Source organism: Centruroides sculpturatus, unplaced genomic scaffold (assembly GCF_000671375.1).
Source record: "Centruroides sculpturatus isolate CEXI.00-Female unplaced genomic scaffold, Cexi_2.0 scaffold633, whole genome shotgun sequence".
Taxonomy (NCBI): Eukaryota; Metazoa; Arthropoda; class Arachnida; order Scorpiones; family Buthidae; genus Centruroides; species Centruroides sculpturatus.
Genome location: NW_019384853.1, coordinates 266,394 through 282,577, shown reverse-complemented (window position 1 = coordinate 282,577; position 16,184 = coordinate 266,394). Strand labels below are relative to the sequence as shown.

The window sequence follows — 16,184 nt, the reverse complement described above, 5'->3', positions numbered from 1 at the left end:
GGCAAGAGGAATTCAGCGGCATGTGACTGCGGTAAAGAAAATCAAGACCTCAATCATAAAATCCTGGAATGCTACAAATATTTAAAACTTAATGTATATTGAAAATAAACGTATGTACAGTTACAATTAAAGTTCACATATAAGAATTACAAACATTAGATATTAACAAAGTTCAAGGTAATCATCCACTGCAACAGGTCCGTCGGGAAAGCACCTTGCGACGTACAAATTCAAAGTCCACAACAATACAACAAGATGAGGCAAACTTCTAAAACCACTTAGGCGAACTCAGGTCAGCGTGAGTTCACTTCCTATGTCCGAAGCAAACTGATCTTCCCGCCAGAACTTCAATGCTTTTATAGGATTGGAACAGCATTGGAGTCCACCAATCAGCATTTACCAGCTCTATAAGACGTCCGCCGATGGTCTGATGTCTTTTAACCAATGAGCGGTCGAGTCTTCAAGATGGTCTGATCGCCGTTTCTATGGCAACAACGGTCGTTCGTAAAAAGGCGGGAAAAGCATGTGCCAGACGATTTTTTTTATCCCAACAAAAGTGGTGAAAGTTCATTTCCTGTAGTCTAATTAAACATAGGATAAGCTAAGGAATTGTGGAATTAAAATTTTGTGCAATTTGTCTTCCAATTTAATATAAAAATGTATTAGTTGATTATATATAAATTTTCTATGAAACATTAATAGAGGAGACAGAATTAAAAATCTAGATTTATCAAAAATCAGACCAGAGAGACTGCCAAGATTTGGAAACATCACACCAACATCTTTTATACAGAGATGTTCAAAAATAATTTTACCAGAGGATACTTCCATGCATAGTATGTATGTACTATATGGGGGTATTGTTGGGAACATGTTATGGAAATCTACACTGTAAGTTACATGTAATCATCAATCATCAAATACTGTACAATTAATTACAGTAGAGCATCGATTATCCGAATATCAATCAACCAAGACATCGGTTAACCGAAAGCGTTCCAGACAGCAAATTTATATTTCCGCTAGTGCTGTGGCTCTGCAATATTTGGCTATGTCTTGGACTACTCCAATATTGTTTTTATTGGTGTGTGTTTTAGCTGGCAGAAATTTAAACTATTATACTGTGAGCAAATAATGGTTAAAATGGTTAATATTAAAATCAGTGGTTAAGACTGATAATTATTGATAATAATTGTATATTATCAGCCACATGTTGACTTATTGTACAAAAAGAAAGCAAAAAGAATAATCTTTATTCTATCTTCAGAAAAATAACTAACCAGACTGATTACAATAAGCAAAATTTTATAAGTTTGTTTTGATGTGCTAATTTGTTAATGTTAAATGACTAATGATAATGTCTGTGATTTTCAATAAGTGGATTCTATTATATTAAAGTTTTTAAGAAAAATTTTAATGTAATAAATATAATACCTGATAGAAAATGTGAGTTTTAATTTTCTCTTCTCTTCATGGGAAGACGGCAAGTCTGTAGGATTACCTAATATCTTGTATTGAACTAGTGGACGTATTATTTTGCATTTTCAACTTTGTCAAAGCTGCAGTTTAATTTCATAAAATATTTAGCATTTCAAGGTTAAATAATTATTTTTATGAAAATATTTTAAAACTATATAATTATTTAACTTCAAAAAATTATAAACTACAGCTTTGGTCTTGATAAATAGTTAAAAGTATGTTTAAGTTAGAATATATTAATTGTATTATCACCATCTATAAGTGGGAATGTGGTAAGTGAAAGTAAAATGAAATGTATGTAACCAGACTGATAACACCTAAAATTATTTTATTAATAAAGCAAATTTTGTTATTTTCCCTACTAGCAGAATTAGATTCACCCTGGCTTTACTCAACTGGTATGAGGTAAAGATGTTTTGATCTGGCCATAGGTTCTTCTGATTTATAAAAATAAATTGAAGAGAAGGACAACGTAAGTGTTATAGAAAGCTGACCCATTTCAAGCCATTAGAATGATAACCATTAATGAATATATAGCATATGATGACCATTCGGTGCTGATAGAAAATGTGAGTTTTAATTTTCTCTTCTCTTCATGGGAAGACGGCAAGTCTTCAGTCGACTATATATCAACTATGTTTGTCTTCATGCTTCTAAATAATTTGTGGATGATTATGATTAAAATATAATTTACTTCTGAAAGACCATTATATATATAACACAAAATAAAAGAATTTTAAATTTCTAAGGTATTNTAAACTATTATACTGTGAGCAAATAATGGTTAAAATGGTTAATATTAAAATCAGTGGTTAAGACTGATAATTATTGATAATAATTGTATATTATCAGCCACATGTTGACTTATTGTACAAAAAGAAAGCAAAAAGAATAATCTTTATTCTATCTTCAGAAAAATAACTAACCAGACTGATTACAATAAGCAAAATTTTATAAGTTTGTTTTGATGTGCTAATTTGTTAATGTTAAATGACTAATGATAATGTCTGTGATTTTCAATAAGTGGATTCTATTATATTAAAGTTTTTAAGAAAAATTTTAATGTAATAAATATAATACATAAAACCGACAAAATGGACATTTCTAAGCTTAGCCTTTGTGAAACTTTTGCTCGATGATGATTTGATGATAGTGTAATTATGATTTCTGCAAACCTATTTTCTTCAAATTTGAAATAATGTGATCTTTATAATATAAATTTTGACAGTAGATTAATCTCTTAAATGAATAAAAATTTTAACTCCATGCTATATATTCATTCAACATAAAAAAAATTAGCTTTCATGATATCAGAAGGACCTGTTTGGGAGGTAATTCTAGTAGTGAAGCTACATTTGGCTTAGTTGTTGGGATCAAAAGAAAATGTAAGTTGCCATTATTTTAAGGTGAAGCATTATCTCCCAATGGTTCACCTTGGCATTAATTTACCATATTTTGAAACTGTGTCGTTTTTTTATTTGTTCTGTAAGCACAATGTAGTATNAAATTTATATTTCCGCTAGTGCTGTGGCTCTGCAATATTTGGCTATGTCTTGGACTACTCCAATATTGTTTTTATTGGTGTGTGTTTTAGCTGGCAGATCCTTAAATACATCAATATAAGGAAAAATAGAATTACACCAATTTTGTAATAAAATTCCATATGTTGGCTCAATGTCTAGGTCAATTATTGCAAAAGTTAGAGAACATTACAACTTCTGCACTAAATATTCAAATTAAGGCTCTCTAGGTGAGCACTGTTTTATGATGCTAAAGTAAGTGGGTTAGACATGTTGTGATTAGATGTTGGTTTGTTCAATATTAGATTTGTGGAGCAATGTTCCATTCATGTTCTAAGTAAATACTTTAAAGTGATTAACCATTAAGATTCAGTTGCACTTTATGACAGATAGTATAAAATAGGATAAAATTCATGTACTGTATATGTGATATATTTCAGATTAGCATTTACTGCCTGGGACACACTCATTTTTATCTTTGAACATTTAAATTTTAAATTGTTCTAAAATCGAAAACGAGCTAATCTTCAAATTCAATCTAACTTGATGGTGACTAATCCAGAAAAACATTTCTTTTTTTTATGTAATCTGTTTTCTGAATAAACAACAAAGATTAATTTTGTTTTGTTAATAGAGCCATATGTTTGAAACTTAGTTGATCAAATTAGATTGACTGAACAAATCTTATCTGAAGTAAAGCTGAAATATCAAGTGAATAATCACGAAACTAGGAGATCTCATTAATGACACAGATAAATTTATACATATAAATTGTACACACAGATAAAATAACCAAATTATAAGGAATACAAATGCCATGTATAATTGAAAATACAATATTAAATTTTTAAATAGCATATAGATAGATATCTCAAAATTCACTTCTATAACAAAATATAGCTGCAAATTATACAATGCTATTTAAAGCTTATTATTATAAGCTATTTAATATCTATTGGAAACAACATTTAATATTAAATTGATTTTGATGTGCCATCTTAAAACATTTATCTTAGGGACAAGAATATACTATGAAATTCCTGAAAAATTTGTAGGTACAGTATTTAATATCTTCTAAGGAGCACAATTTTACAATTTCATACATTAATGTTAAAAATGAGTTGTTTTGTTTTAACAAAGTTATTCTGTTGACTTGTAATAATGATTTTAAAGATTATTCTTTTAATATTAAAGTAATTATATAATAAAATAATTTTATAAAAATCTATTGTTAAAAATGTCAATGAAATTTTATTCTTGTGTTATGGTAACAATGTTAAGTGTCTTCCAAAGTAATGATCTAAATGTATTCTGTTGATGGACGAGTGTTCCAAAAGTTCTACAATTGTAATTTATGTATATATATTGTGCTCCATTTAAAAAATTTTTTCATTATATTTATTCTTATGGAGTCTTACACAGTTCTTATATCTATGTACAAAACAAATATCTATAGATACATAATTTTAATTGTATATCCTTTTTAGTTTTATGTAATTGTTTCACATATGTATTGGAACTTGTATATTTTTCTATTGTTCATTATTACTTTTAGATCTAAGTTTCTATAATCATATAATTGTGATGTTTGCTCTATAAATTGTATTATCAATTACTGATTGTATTTTTTCCCCTTAAAATATCATGGTTTTCTTTTACTACATGAAATTTTCATGCTTTTATTTTGTTTAATCTAAATAGTTTTAGAAGAGTTTATATTTACTGTTTACATAACTGTTTGTCTAGAAACCTCAAATGATACATAACATGAATATATTGACCCTTCATATATCAATCTGAAATGAAAAACAGAATATAATATTAAACTTATTGTTAAATTATATTATGCTTATAAGTAAATGAATATTGAGATTAAAGAATAGTATTTTGTTTCCTGTTCTTATTTATAAACTTAGCTTAATTCAAGTGAAATCTAAATAATTAACATTTAATGATTTGAACAGTTTAATAATAAAAATGGTATAAGTTTATTTATGGCTCCCAAAAAATATTTAGTTTAATTAATTCTCATGAAAGTTATTTGTATAATGAATACTTACGTGTATTTAAATTCATAGAAATGTGGGATGTAGGCAAACTTAATAAACTTTTATCAATATTTTTGAATCAGTTGAAATTCAGATCCTTAAATACATCAATATAAGGAAAAATAGAATTACACCAATTTTGTAATAAAATTCCATATGTTGGCTCAATGTCTAGGTCAATTATTGCAAAAGTTAGAGAACATTACAACTTCTGCACTAAATATTCAAATTAAGGCTCTCTAGGTGAGCACTGTTTTATGATGCTAAAGTAAGTGGGTTAGACATGTTGTGATTAGATGTTGGTTTGTTCAATATTAGATTTGTGGAGCAATGTTCCATTCATGTTCTAAGTAAATACTTTAAAGTGATTAACCATTAAGATTCAGTTGCACTTTATGACAGATAGTATAAAATAGGATAAAATTCATGTACTGTATATGTGATATATTTCAGATTAGCATTTACTGCCTGGGACACACTCATTTTTATCTTTGAACATTTAAATTTTAAATTGTTCTAAAATCGAAAACGAGCTAATCTTCAAATTCAATCTAACTTGATGGTGACTAATCCAGAAAAACATTTCTTTTTTTTATGTAATCTGTTTTCTGAATAAACAACAAAGATTAATTTTGTTTTGTTAATAGAGCCATATGTTTGAAACTTAGTTGATCAAATTAGATTGACTGAACAAATCTTATCTGAAGTAAAGCTGAAATATCAAGTGAATAATCACGAAACTAGGAGATCTCATTAATGACACAGANTGAAATTTGCCGACTAGGACGGTCGGTTAACCGAGGGGTCAGTTGATCGGGGGGGCGGATAATCGAGGTTCTACTGTATAACAATCATTTGGCACTATTCACTTCTTTATTTCACTTTTCGTTGAGTGAATATAGAACAGCTTATAGAACAAAAAAAAAAATTGGCATTAATTATTTATATTTCAAATATACAGAGTGGTAATATAATTATCATATTATATATATAATTATCATATCATCATTGCATGCACAGTAATGCAGTAGTTAAAATTATATGAAAGCTTTCAACAAAGTTCTTTGCAAGTTATGTGATTTAGTCTTTTATCAAGTTATTGATTAGCAATATATCAAATAAAAACAAAAGTCCTTCATTGTTGCTTATACAGAAAACCAAGATTACATAAGAAAACGAGTCTTTGTTCTGGATTAGAACATCAGCTTAGATAAAATTTGAAGGTTCTAAAATTGATAATTCTGGATCTCACCATATATCAAAGGTCAGGTATCTGAACTAAAGTTTTCAGAAAACCTGAAAGTGTAAATTTGTATATATTAGCTGCCTTTTGGGCCCTCACATTGAGGGTGGTCTCGCACCCATCCTTCCCAGCACACAGAAGACAAGAAATTAATTCAGTGGTCCATCTGGCATTCACATGGTTTCCCAACAAAAGTAGCAAATAGACTAGTTAGAAGTTTGTTTGAAAAATAAAATAGTAAGTAAAGTAACACCAATGAATTTATCTTTTAGTTTTGTAGTTTATATGGAAGGCATAGTAACACTAATTTTGCCATTTGCTAAGATGAATAGCATACAGATCATGATGGATTTTCTACTTATGTCTATCATCAGATAAAGAAAGCAGGAGTATATACAGTTATGCTAACAAGAGATACAGTCCAGAAACAAAATTTTTATTACTATGGAAGTGGTGTAATTCCATGTTTGAAAAAAAATTTATGAAAACAATACTTCAGATATAATTTTGTGTGAACTTTTTATTTATAGACAATTTGCAGTTTATATTTAAAAATATCTCTGTGCTTTGATCAATTGGAGATTTGTTGGTAAAAGAAATTATGTAATCATTTATGAAAGTAGTCAAGTTAAAATATCTCTTCAGAGCCAGTTAAATTTAAAACTTAATGTATATTGAAAATAAACGTATGTACAGTTACAATTAAAGTTCACATATAAGAATTACAAACAGATATTAACAAAGTTCAAGGTAATCATCCACTGCAACAGGTCCGTCGGGAAAGCACCTTGCGACGTACAAATTCAAAGTCCACAACAATACAACAAGATGAGGCAAACTTCTAAAACCACTTAGGCGAACTCAGGTCAGCGTGAGTTCACTTCCTATGTCCGAAGCAAACTGATCTTCCCGCCAGAACTTCAATGCTTTTATAGGATTGGAACAGCATTGGAGTCCACCAATAAGCATTTACCAGCTCTATAAGACGTCCGCCGATGGTCTGATGTCTTTTAACCAATGAGCGGNTGGTATATAATCAGTTATTGAACAAGAATTTTAGAAATATCAATTTCAAAAGAGTAAAAAAAAAATTCAATTTTTTGATTTGATAATTTGATTTTAATACAGGCTTGGGTTCCAGTGTTGGACCAATGTACTTAATGGAAGTAGCACCTCTCCATCTTAGAGGACCTCTTGGAGTTCTTCATCAACTTGGACTTACATTAGGAATATTAATAAGTCAAATTCTTGGTCAAGAAGAAATTTTAGGTAGATATTTTTTTTTTAGTTAAGGAAAACAATGTAGTTCCTACTATCATACTTCTTAATGGAAGACTATTCCAGTATTTAACAAAGTTTGATAGAATACAGTAGTCCCACAAGCTTAACGTAATGTGAACACTTTTGGTAATTCGTCTTCTCTGGTGACAAGTTACTGAAAACAACAAGTTTTTCAGCATAACAATGATGCCACAAAACTGGTCAGTTTTTGTACAGCTATTCTAAATAGCAGAATTTTCATAAGGCATTATATGTGCAAATCTATATATGTATTAACTACATACCAATAGTAACTATTTTATTTGTAGTTTAATTTTAATTTTAAAAATATTGGCTATTCAGTGGCTACTTTCAAGTTAGTGACATGTGATGCTGTTTTGCAGTGGCACCTTGGAAAAAGGGTTATATTCTTTGTTAATATGTGGAATTGATGCTATTATGTGCTGTCAGTGAAGAATGATAACTGATTTGATCCTAGTGTTAAGTTAGAGGTAAAAAATTAGATTACAGGTATATTTTTTTACATAAAAGTTTACAGAATGTCAGATTATTAAGTTTCTAGGACTCTAATGTGCCTTCTAAATTGCATATTAGTTAATTGATCTGTTTTCAGTGTCAATTTTTGAGATTCAGGGTATTGTGCAGTGCCAATTTGTACAATGTCTTTATTTTTGTGTTATAAATTTTCTGTGTGGTACATTCAGGATACTACTATACAGGGTGTTTCCCTTGAACTTCTAGTTTTAAATTGTTCTGTAAGATCCATTTGTTCAGGTATTGAGTGAAAAGTGTTGGAGATGGTCAGTACTTCAAGTTTCACAAGCATATGCGTGAAAGAGTCACTACTACCATAAGATGGTAATCTGTATCTCTGCTACTGTATGCATAAATCTTTTCTCTGATGCCCACTGACACTATTTACATACATATATTTAACATTTATGTGACTCTAGTAATCTTCTTTCCATGTCACATCATATCACCCTCATATAATTCTTTTAAAATTTTTGGTAACAATTTGGGTTGGGAGATCATTCTTTTAACTTCCCTTTGGAAGTCTCCCCCCAAGATGTCATTTCCGGGTTGATTTGATTTGCCTTTGGCAGCAGATATTTATTATTTTATGTATTGTAGCAAATGCTGTGATCAATCAATCTATAAAGTTATCATTTATAAACTATTCTTAATTTCATTTATTTTCATATATATTCAAAATTGGTTAATATATATTTCAAAAGTGGTTAATGTAATAAATTCAAGTTGAATTTCTCTAACTTTCTAAATCTTTCATTTAATTATTAAGTATTCTCTTAATAATCTGTGTTGTACTTTTGTTCTTGAGTGATGGTATGATTATATTAATTTAAAAAGGCATTGATATTTTATAGGCTGTTGAAGAACAATTCAAATGTGTAATTCCTTTAGAACCTGTTTAGATCTGGTTACATGTTGGAAAAGATGAGAGATTTGTCATTTATCATTGTGATTTATATTATCTCCTTTCAATTTGGTTGATCTGAAGTTTGGTTTTGGATGACAGTTTGAAGTTCTGTTCGAGCAATTATTGAATTCTTGTAACTTATTTTTATGTTGGTATGTCAGTAATATAAATTATACATTAGAAATATTTTTCAGTAAGATATTTTTTGTAAATAGAAATCAAAAGTATGTGTGTTTTTATTAGTATGTATATTTTTAAGTTTCTAAAAGAAAAATTTATGTAACTGAACATAGTTTGAATGAAAAATCATTTAACATTTATATAATTTACATTCATAAAAATATATTGAGCTTTTAAAATAATTATGTTTTATGTTTGTGTATAAATGTCATAAGTCCATAAAATTATTTTAAAGATCAGTATATATCAAATATGTGTAAAAATTCTAAATATATGTTTATATTTGATTCACTACAGACCTGAATTGAATTTATTGCTTTAAAACTAATGTAATATCTTTTTAATTAAGTTTGTGACAAATATTTTTGACAATGAAAATGGAATTCAGTTAAGATCAGTCAGTGCTATTATACAGTTTATTTTCAATTTGTTACATTTAAAATGAGTTGTTTAATTTTTTCTTGAAAAGAGTATTTTAAAAAGTTTTTAGAATTTTGGGTAAACATTCATCTAAAGTCAATATTTTATTACGTAAAAATCACAAAGTTAACTAAAAAGAAATGATTCAATAATTTTCATTATACTTTTTTTTATTTAAAAATGGAATAAATATTTGAATTAAATTTAAAAATATATCTGAAATCATCGTTAGCAGGAAAATAGCAGTAAGGTGTTGAAGCATTTGTTAAAAATTATATTAATAAATTATGATTATGGAAATGAATAATTTAGTTATAATGGAAAAATTTCAGTTACTTAAACTTTATTATAAACAGATTTTCATTTTCAATAAAAGCAAAAATATTTAAATGACTGACTGTTATTGAGGAAAAACAATAATTTGTTACTGAATTATTTGAATGATTAGGTGTTAATAATAATAATTTTATGACAGAATTTCAGACTTCTGGAATAAAAAATTGTGTGTTACAATTAAATTCTTTAATGAAATGTTATTTCCTTTATGTAAAGGCAAAATTGTTATCTGATTTTTTGTTATATTTATTACAGCAATACAAATAAGATTTAATCATTTAAGAAAGTTATCTGTTTTATTAATTTGAATTAATGCAATCATTTTTGTTTTTAAATGACAAAGAAGAGTATATTATTTATGATGGTAACAGAAGTTGCAGAAATTAATCTCAGGGAGTTAATGCAAAAATTTAAATCCACAATTAAAACTTTTTCAATTATTTTTCAGTTCTCATGAAGATTGTCTACGCTGTTATCAGGAGTTTATTATACTTTTTATTATTTTTAATACAGTTCTTGAATACTATCTTATTTTAATCTCTTAGTGTGCAGAATAATTTTAAAATTTTTAACAATAAGTACTAAAGTTTAATAACAACAAAGTATTTGTTAAATATAATAAATATATATATAACTTAATATAATATTTATAATTGTTATGCATATAATTATTTTATGGTATATAATCAGTTATTGAACAAGAATTTTAGAAATATCAATTTCAAAAGAGTAAAAAAAAAATTCAATTTTTTGATTTGATAATTTGATTTTAATACAGGCTTGGGTTCCAGTGTTGGACCAATGTACTTAATGGAAGTAGCACCTCTCCATCTTAGAGGACCTCTTGGAGTTCTTCATCAACTTGGACTTACATTAGGAATATTAATAAGTCAAATTCTTGGTCAAGAAGAAATTTTAGGTAGATATTTTTTTTTTAGTTAAGGAAAACAATGTAGTTCCTACTATCATACTTCTTAATGGAAGACTATTCCAGTATTTAACAAAGTTTGATAGAATACAGTAGTCCCACAAGCTTAACGTAATGTGAACACTTTTGGTAATTCGTCTTCTCTGGTGACAAGTTACTGAAAACAACAAGTTTTTCAGCATAACAATGATGCCACAAAACTGGTCAGTTTTCGTACAGCTATTCTAAATAGCAGAATTTTCATAAGGCATTATATGTGCAAATCTATATATGTATTAACTACATACCAATAGTAACTATTTTATTTGTAGTTTAATTTTAATTTTAAAAATATTGGCTATTCAGTGGCTACTTTCAAGTTAGTGACATGTGATGCTGTTTTGCAGTGGCACCTTGGAAAAAGGGTTATATTCTTTGTTAATATGTGGAATTGATGCTATTATGTGCTGTCAGTGAAGAATGATAACTGATTTGATCCTAGTGTTAAGTTAGAGGTAAAAAATTAGATTACAGGTATATTTTTTTACATAAAAGTTTACAGAATGTCAGGTTATTAAGTTTCTAGGACTCTAATGTGCCTTCTAAATTGCATATTAGTTAATTGATCTGTTTTCAGTGTCAATTTTTGAGATTCAGGGTATTGTGCAGTGCCAATTTATACAATGTCTTTATTTTTGTGTTATAAATTTTCTGTGTGGTACATTCAGGATACTACTATACAGGGTGTTTCCCTTGAACTTCTAGTTTTAAATTGTTCTGTAAGATCCATTTGTTCAGGTATTGAGTGAAAAGTGTTGGAGATGGTCAGTACTTCAAGTTTCACAAGCATATGCGTGAAAGAGTCACTACTACCATAAGATGGTAATCTGTATCTCTGCTACTGTATGCATAAATCTTTTCTCTGATGCCCACTGACACTATTTACATATATATATTTAACATTTATGTGACTCTAGTAATCTTCTTTCCATGTCACATCATATCACCCTCATATAATTCTTTTAAAATTTTTGGTAACAATTTGGGTTGGGAGATCATTCTTTTAACTTCCCTTTGGAAGTCTCCCCCCAAGATGTCATTTCCGGGTTGATTTGATTTGCCTTTGGCAGTTGTCATAGTGAGGTGAATTTTGTTCTTTTTTTGTTTTTAGAATTTTGTTTGGGTGAGGTGCGGTAGTTATCCTTAACAAAATAAAATGCTAAATAAGAAAATGAACTAAAAATAATCCCAAAACAAAATGAAATGGGTCAGAATCGACTCCTTACACAATTAGATAAACTTTAAATTAAAATAACATATTTAAATTTAAAGAAATGATTTAATAAATTATTTGTAAATGAATTGAAAGTAATGCTCTTTTAGTGTTTTCCCCAGAAAAAATTTTAGTCAATCTACAATGTTGGCTAACTCCTACTGCAAATTTATTTACAAACTATAATGCTCAATTGCATACTATTTCTATAGTGTGATTATCTTAAATATTTCTTCTGACCAGTTAAAATTTAAACTGATTGATTGACCAGCTAAAACTGGCTTGGGGAGAATTACTCTTTATAATTCTGCAGTAATTTAATACAATAATATATTTTTATATTAGGTACAGAAGCTATGTGGCCTGTCCTACTTTCATTATATAGTGTTTCTGTAACAATTGGTCTGTTGTTGTTACCATTCTGTCCAGAATGTCCTGCCTACTTATATATCAACCAAAATGACCATGAGAAAGCTTTAGAAGGTAAGCAATGATGATAATATAGATTGTCAGAAGACTATCAAAGAAAAACTCAAATTTTACTAATTATGGTAAAAATTTTTAGCTTTAGTAAAGTTAAGAGGTTTACCAATTGAACTGCTAAAAGAAGATATTTCATTATTGAAAAAAGAACAAAAAGCAAAAGAATCTAATCACAAATGGACCATGAAAAATATTTTAAAAGATCAGACTCTTCGCTCAGCCGTCTTATTAATGTGTGCAATGCATGCAGGCCAACAGTTTATAGGAATAAGTGCAGTAAGTATCTCCTAGTTAAAAATTATGTAGTTTATAGTTTAACTCTGTAAATATCTCATTTGAATCAAGATTTAAAAAAATGTATTTTAGATGCTTATATTTTTCATGCACAATATTTAAATTGTACTTGTAACTTACAAATAATTTGTATAAAAAGTAATCTGTAGAATTAAAATGCTTCTGATGAAAATAAAGAACATTTTCGTAAATAAATGTAAATTAAAAAGAGCTAATTTTTTAAAATTTAAATTCATTAATTTTTCAGGTATTCTATTATTCAACAAACACATTTGAAAAAATAGGAATGACGGTTAAACAAAGTCAATATAGCAGCATTGGTGCAGGAATGACAAATTTCATAATGGCTTGCATTGCAGTAAGTATAGTTTTAATTTTGTAAGGCTTTAAAAATTTTGAAAATGTAAACTTACTAATGTTATATATTTCTTAAATATCTTTCTGCCATCTTTTAAAACTGGCATGTAAAAAATAATTGGCATGCACGCATTTTTTCTGCAGAATAATTTTTTTACACCAGTCATAATTGAATTATCACCTGTGTATGCATTCCCCATGTAAAAATGAGTCAATAAAAGATGATGATTTCCTGAACAGGCAATAATTCTATTATGACTGGTGAAATAATCTAGTATTACAGGCAGATAATAATTGCCGTTAATAAACTTGGAGATAAACAACTAGACATGAAACAATTGTAAGAAAAATATATTGTTATTCATAAGTCCCTCTGAGGTTTTGGCACTCAATAACAATAAACAAAGCAGACAAAGCAGAATGGCTTATATCAATAAGTAGAGAATTTCTCTATGTTTACATTCATAATAACCATCAAAATGTGCACTTCAGATTTCACCATCTACGGTCCATTTTTCTTTCTGGAGCAAACTGTTACTGGCACTGCATGTCTAGACATGCTGCAACTATGACTAATGCCACAATTAAAGGACAATAACAAAGATTTTATTTTCCAACAAGATGGAGCTCTGCCACCATCACAATGCTGAACTTCCTGGTCATTGGATTGGATGTGCTTCTTGTGATTCTCCTCCTCTTCCATGGTCACCTGACCTAACCCTATATGATCTTTTTTCCTACAGAATTACATCATAGATCATGTGTATTGTACATTACATGCTCCCTATACCATGTGATTCAGCACAGTTGCAAGAAAGGATCATCTATGCAGTCGATGTTGACAGTGATATGTTGGGACATGTGTGGCAGGAACTTGAATACAGAATTCATGTTTGTTGCATCACTAGAGATGGACATATAGAGCATCTGTAAGGTACAGCCAAAACTTAGAGATTCTCTACTTATTGATAGAAATATTTTAATAGAATGCAAATGGGGTCTTGGCATTCCAATAATTTAATTATTTAATAATTATAAAAGCTGCCTTTCTAAATTAAATTAATAACCATTAATATCTAAATATGCTAGCTGAAATTAATCATTAGAATTAGGATAATTTGTCACTATGATGATGATGATGATAAATTTTAATGTAAGAAAATAAAAATATCTATTCTATAAACCCAATAACTGTACGGATTTCTTCCTCTTCGATACCCGTTTCCTCAGGCTTGCAGTGCGGAAGCGTTTCGGCTTCAACTTTTTTTTCCTTCAATGATTTCTTTTTTTCTGGCCCTTCATTGGTTTTATACAAATGCAGACTCCCTTTTCACTTCCATCTGATTTCATTTGCTTAATTTTGGGAAGATCAACGAGCTCTTCTTTTTTTTTTTTTTCTTATTCGCTTTGGATCTTTCACTCACGATGAATGCTTCTATTGTATTTGTTACTAACCAAAGCATTCATCATGAGTGAAAGATCCGAAGAGAAGAAAAAAAAGATTTTTCCAATAACTGTAGAATATACTTTGTAAAATTCTTTAGCTTGTTAATGTTAATCAGTGAATTTAAGAATGGATCTTGAGATTCTCCTCCATCTACATTGAGTATGTGTATTCTCCATTGGAAAGGACTGCTTATGGCACCAGTCCTCAAAGTTCTGTCCTTTATTTACATGATATTTGCAAAGTATACACATGAGAACATAAGAACATACCAACCCAAGTGATAAATAGATGAATAACATGTCTCCTTATCCCACAGCAATCTTACTTTTGACTTTCTCCTTTTAAGAGATTCTGTGGATATGACAGCCACACATTCCAGAGTCAAGTCAGCAGCTCTATTTCAGGTCTTCCCTTGCAGAATGACACTTCACTAATTTCACTAATTACATGTGATGATCTCTGATCACTTAGGTAAAACTGGTCAGCCAAGCAGAAGACCAAGTCTGTTCCTTTCTGAATTTGTTTGGTCTACTTGACAGTCAATATGTATTATTCAGATCATTAGAAAAAGATACATTACATTTTTATCAAATGGTCTATTTCAAATACAAACAATTACTTTAATAATGGAAAACATTTTATCTTAAAATATAATTTGTGCAATAATACAGGTATCTCTCGTACAACATAGCAATTCTACAACATGGTTTAAAAATTGGGGATATCCCCTTACAACATGGATTCTGGTCTCTAACATGGTTTGAGAATTTGGAAAATCCTTCGTACAACATACCAAAATTTTTAAGTATAAACTTCTTTATTTGATATTTTTTATTCAAGTAAACATGCATGTCATCTCAAATTTGCCCATGGATTTTAGAATATTGAAATTTTCAATTTGTTTTGTGCCTTTCATCAGGTTTACTTTAACAAAAACTGATAGTGCAATTTTTTCCTTCCTTGTCCTAGCTTTCCTATCAACTGGGTGTTGTCGTCATTGCTTTCAGACTGTCGCCTTTAAGACTATCACTGTGTTTTGTTTTCATAGCTTAATCTTTATATTTAGTAAAGTTTAACAACACTTATCTAAAAATGTTTAAATAAACTTTTTTTTAACCATAGGTAAGTAATCACTTGTAAAAATAATGAAATACAGTGGTATCATGGTACTTGAACTGTTCCCAACTCAAACAATTCAATATTTGAACACACATTCTGGGAAAAAATCACTTTATACTCTGTTGAACAAACGTGACTGGCTAGAACAAATTTTCAATTAGTAACATATTTTTATTACTTTCCCAGCTCTGTTATATATAACAGAGGGAAAGTATGGCAATCGGTCAAAAAATGACTCACTAAGATTTTTATGACTCTGGACCTTGAAATGTCAAGAAATGCAAAAAAATTTGGATGTTTTTCTATATGTATGGATGTGTGTGGGGAGGCAGAATTTTGTTCATCTTGTTTGAAGC

General features: G+C 28.8%; 1 protein-coding gene across 1 annotated transcript in view; it reads left to right on the top strand.

The window, feature by feature from the left end:
• LOC111630507 (solute carrier family 2, facilitated glucose transporter member 1-like) overlaps nt 1-16,184 on the top strand; it is a 66,027-nt gene that overhangs the window by 44,182 nt on the left and 5,661 nt on the right. The window contains exons 5-8 of the mRNA XM_023374619.1: nt 7,419-7,559; nt 12,474-12,611; nt 12,694-12,887; nt 13,153-13,263. Coding sequence (XP_023230387.1) covers nt 7,419-7,559; nt 12,474-12,611; nt 12,694-12,887; nt 13,153-13,263 — 584 coding nt within the window. The remainder of the gene's footprint in view (nt 1-7,418; nt 7,560-12,473; nt 12,612-12,693; nt 12,888-13,152; nt 13,264-16,184) is intronic.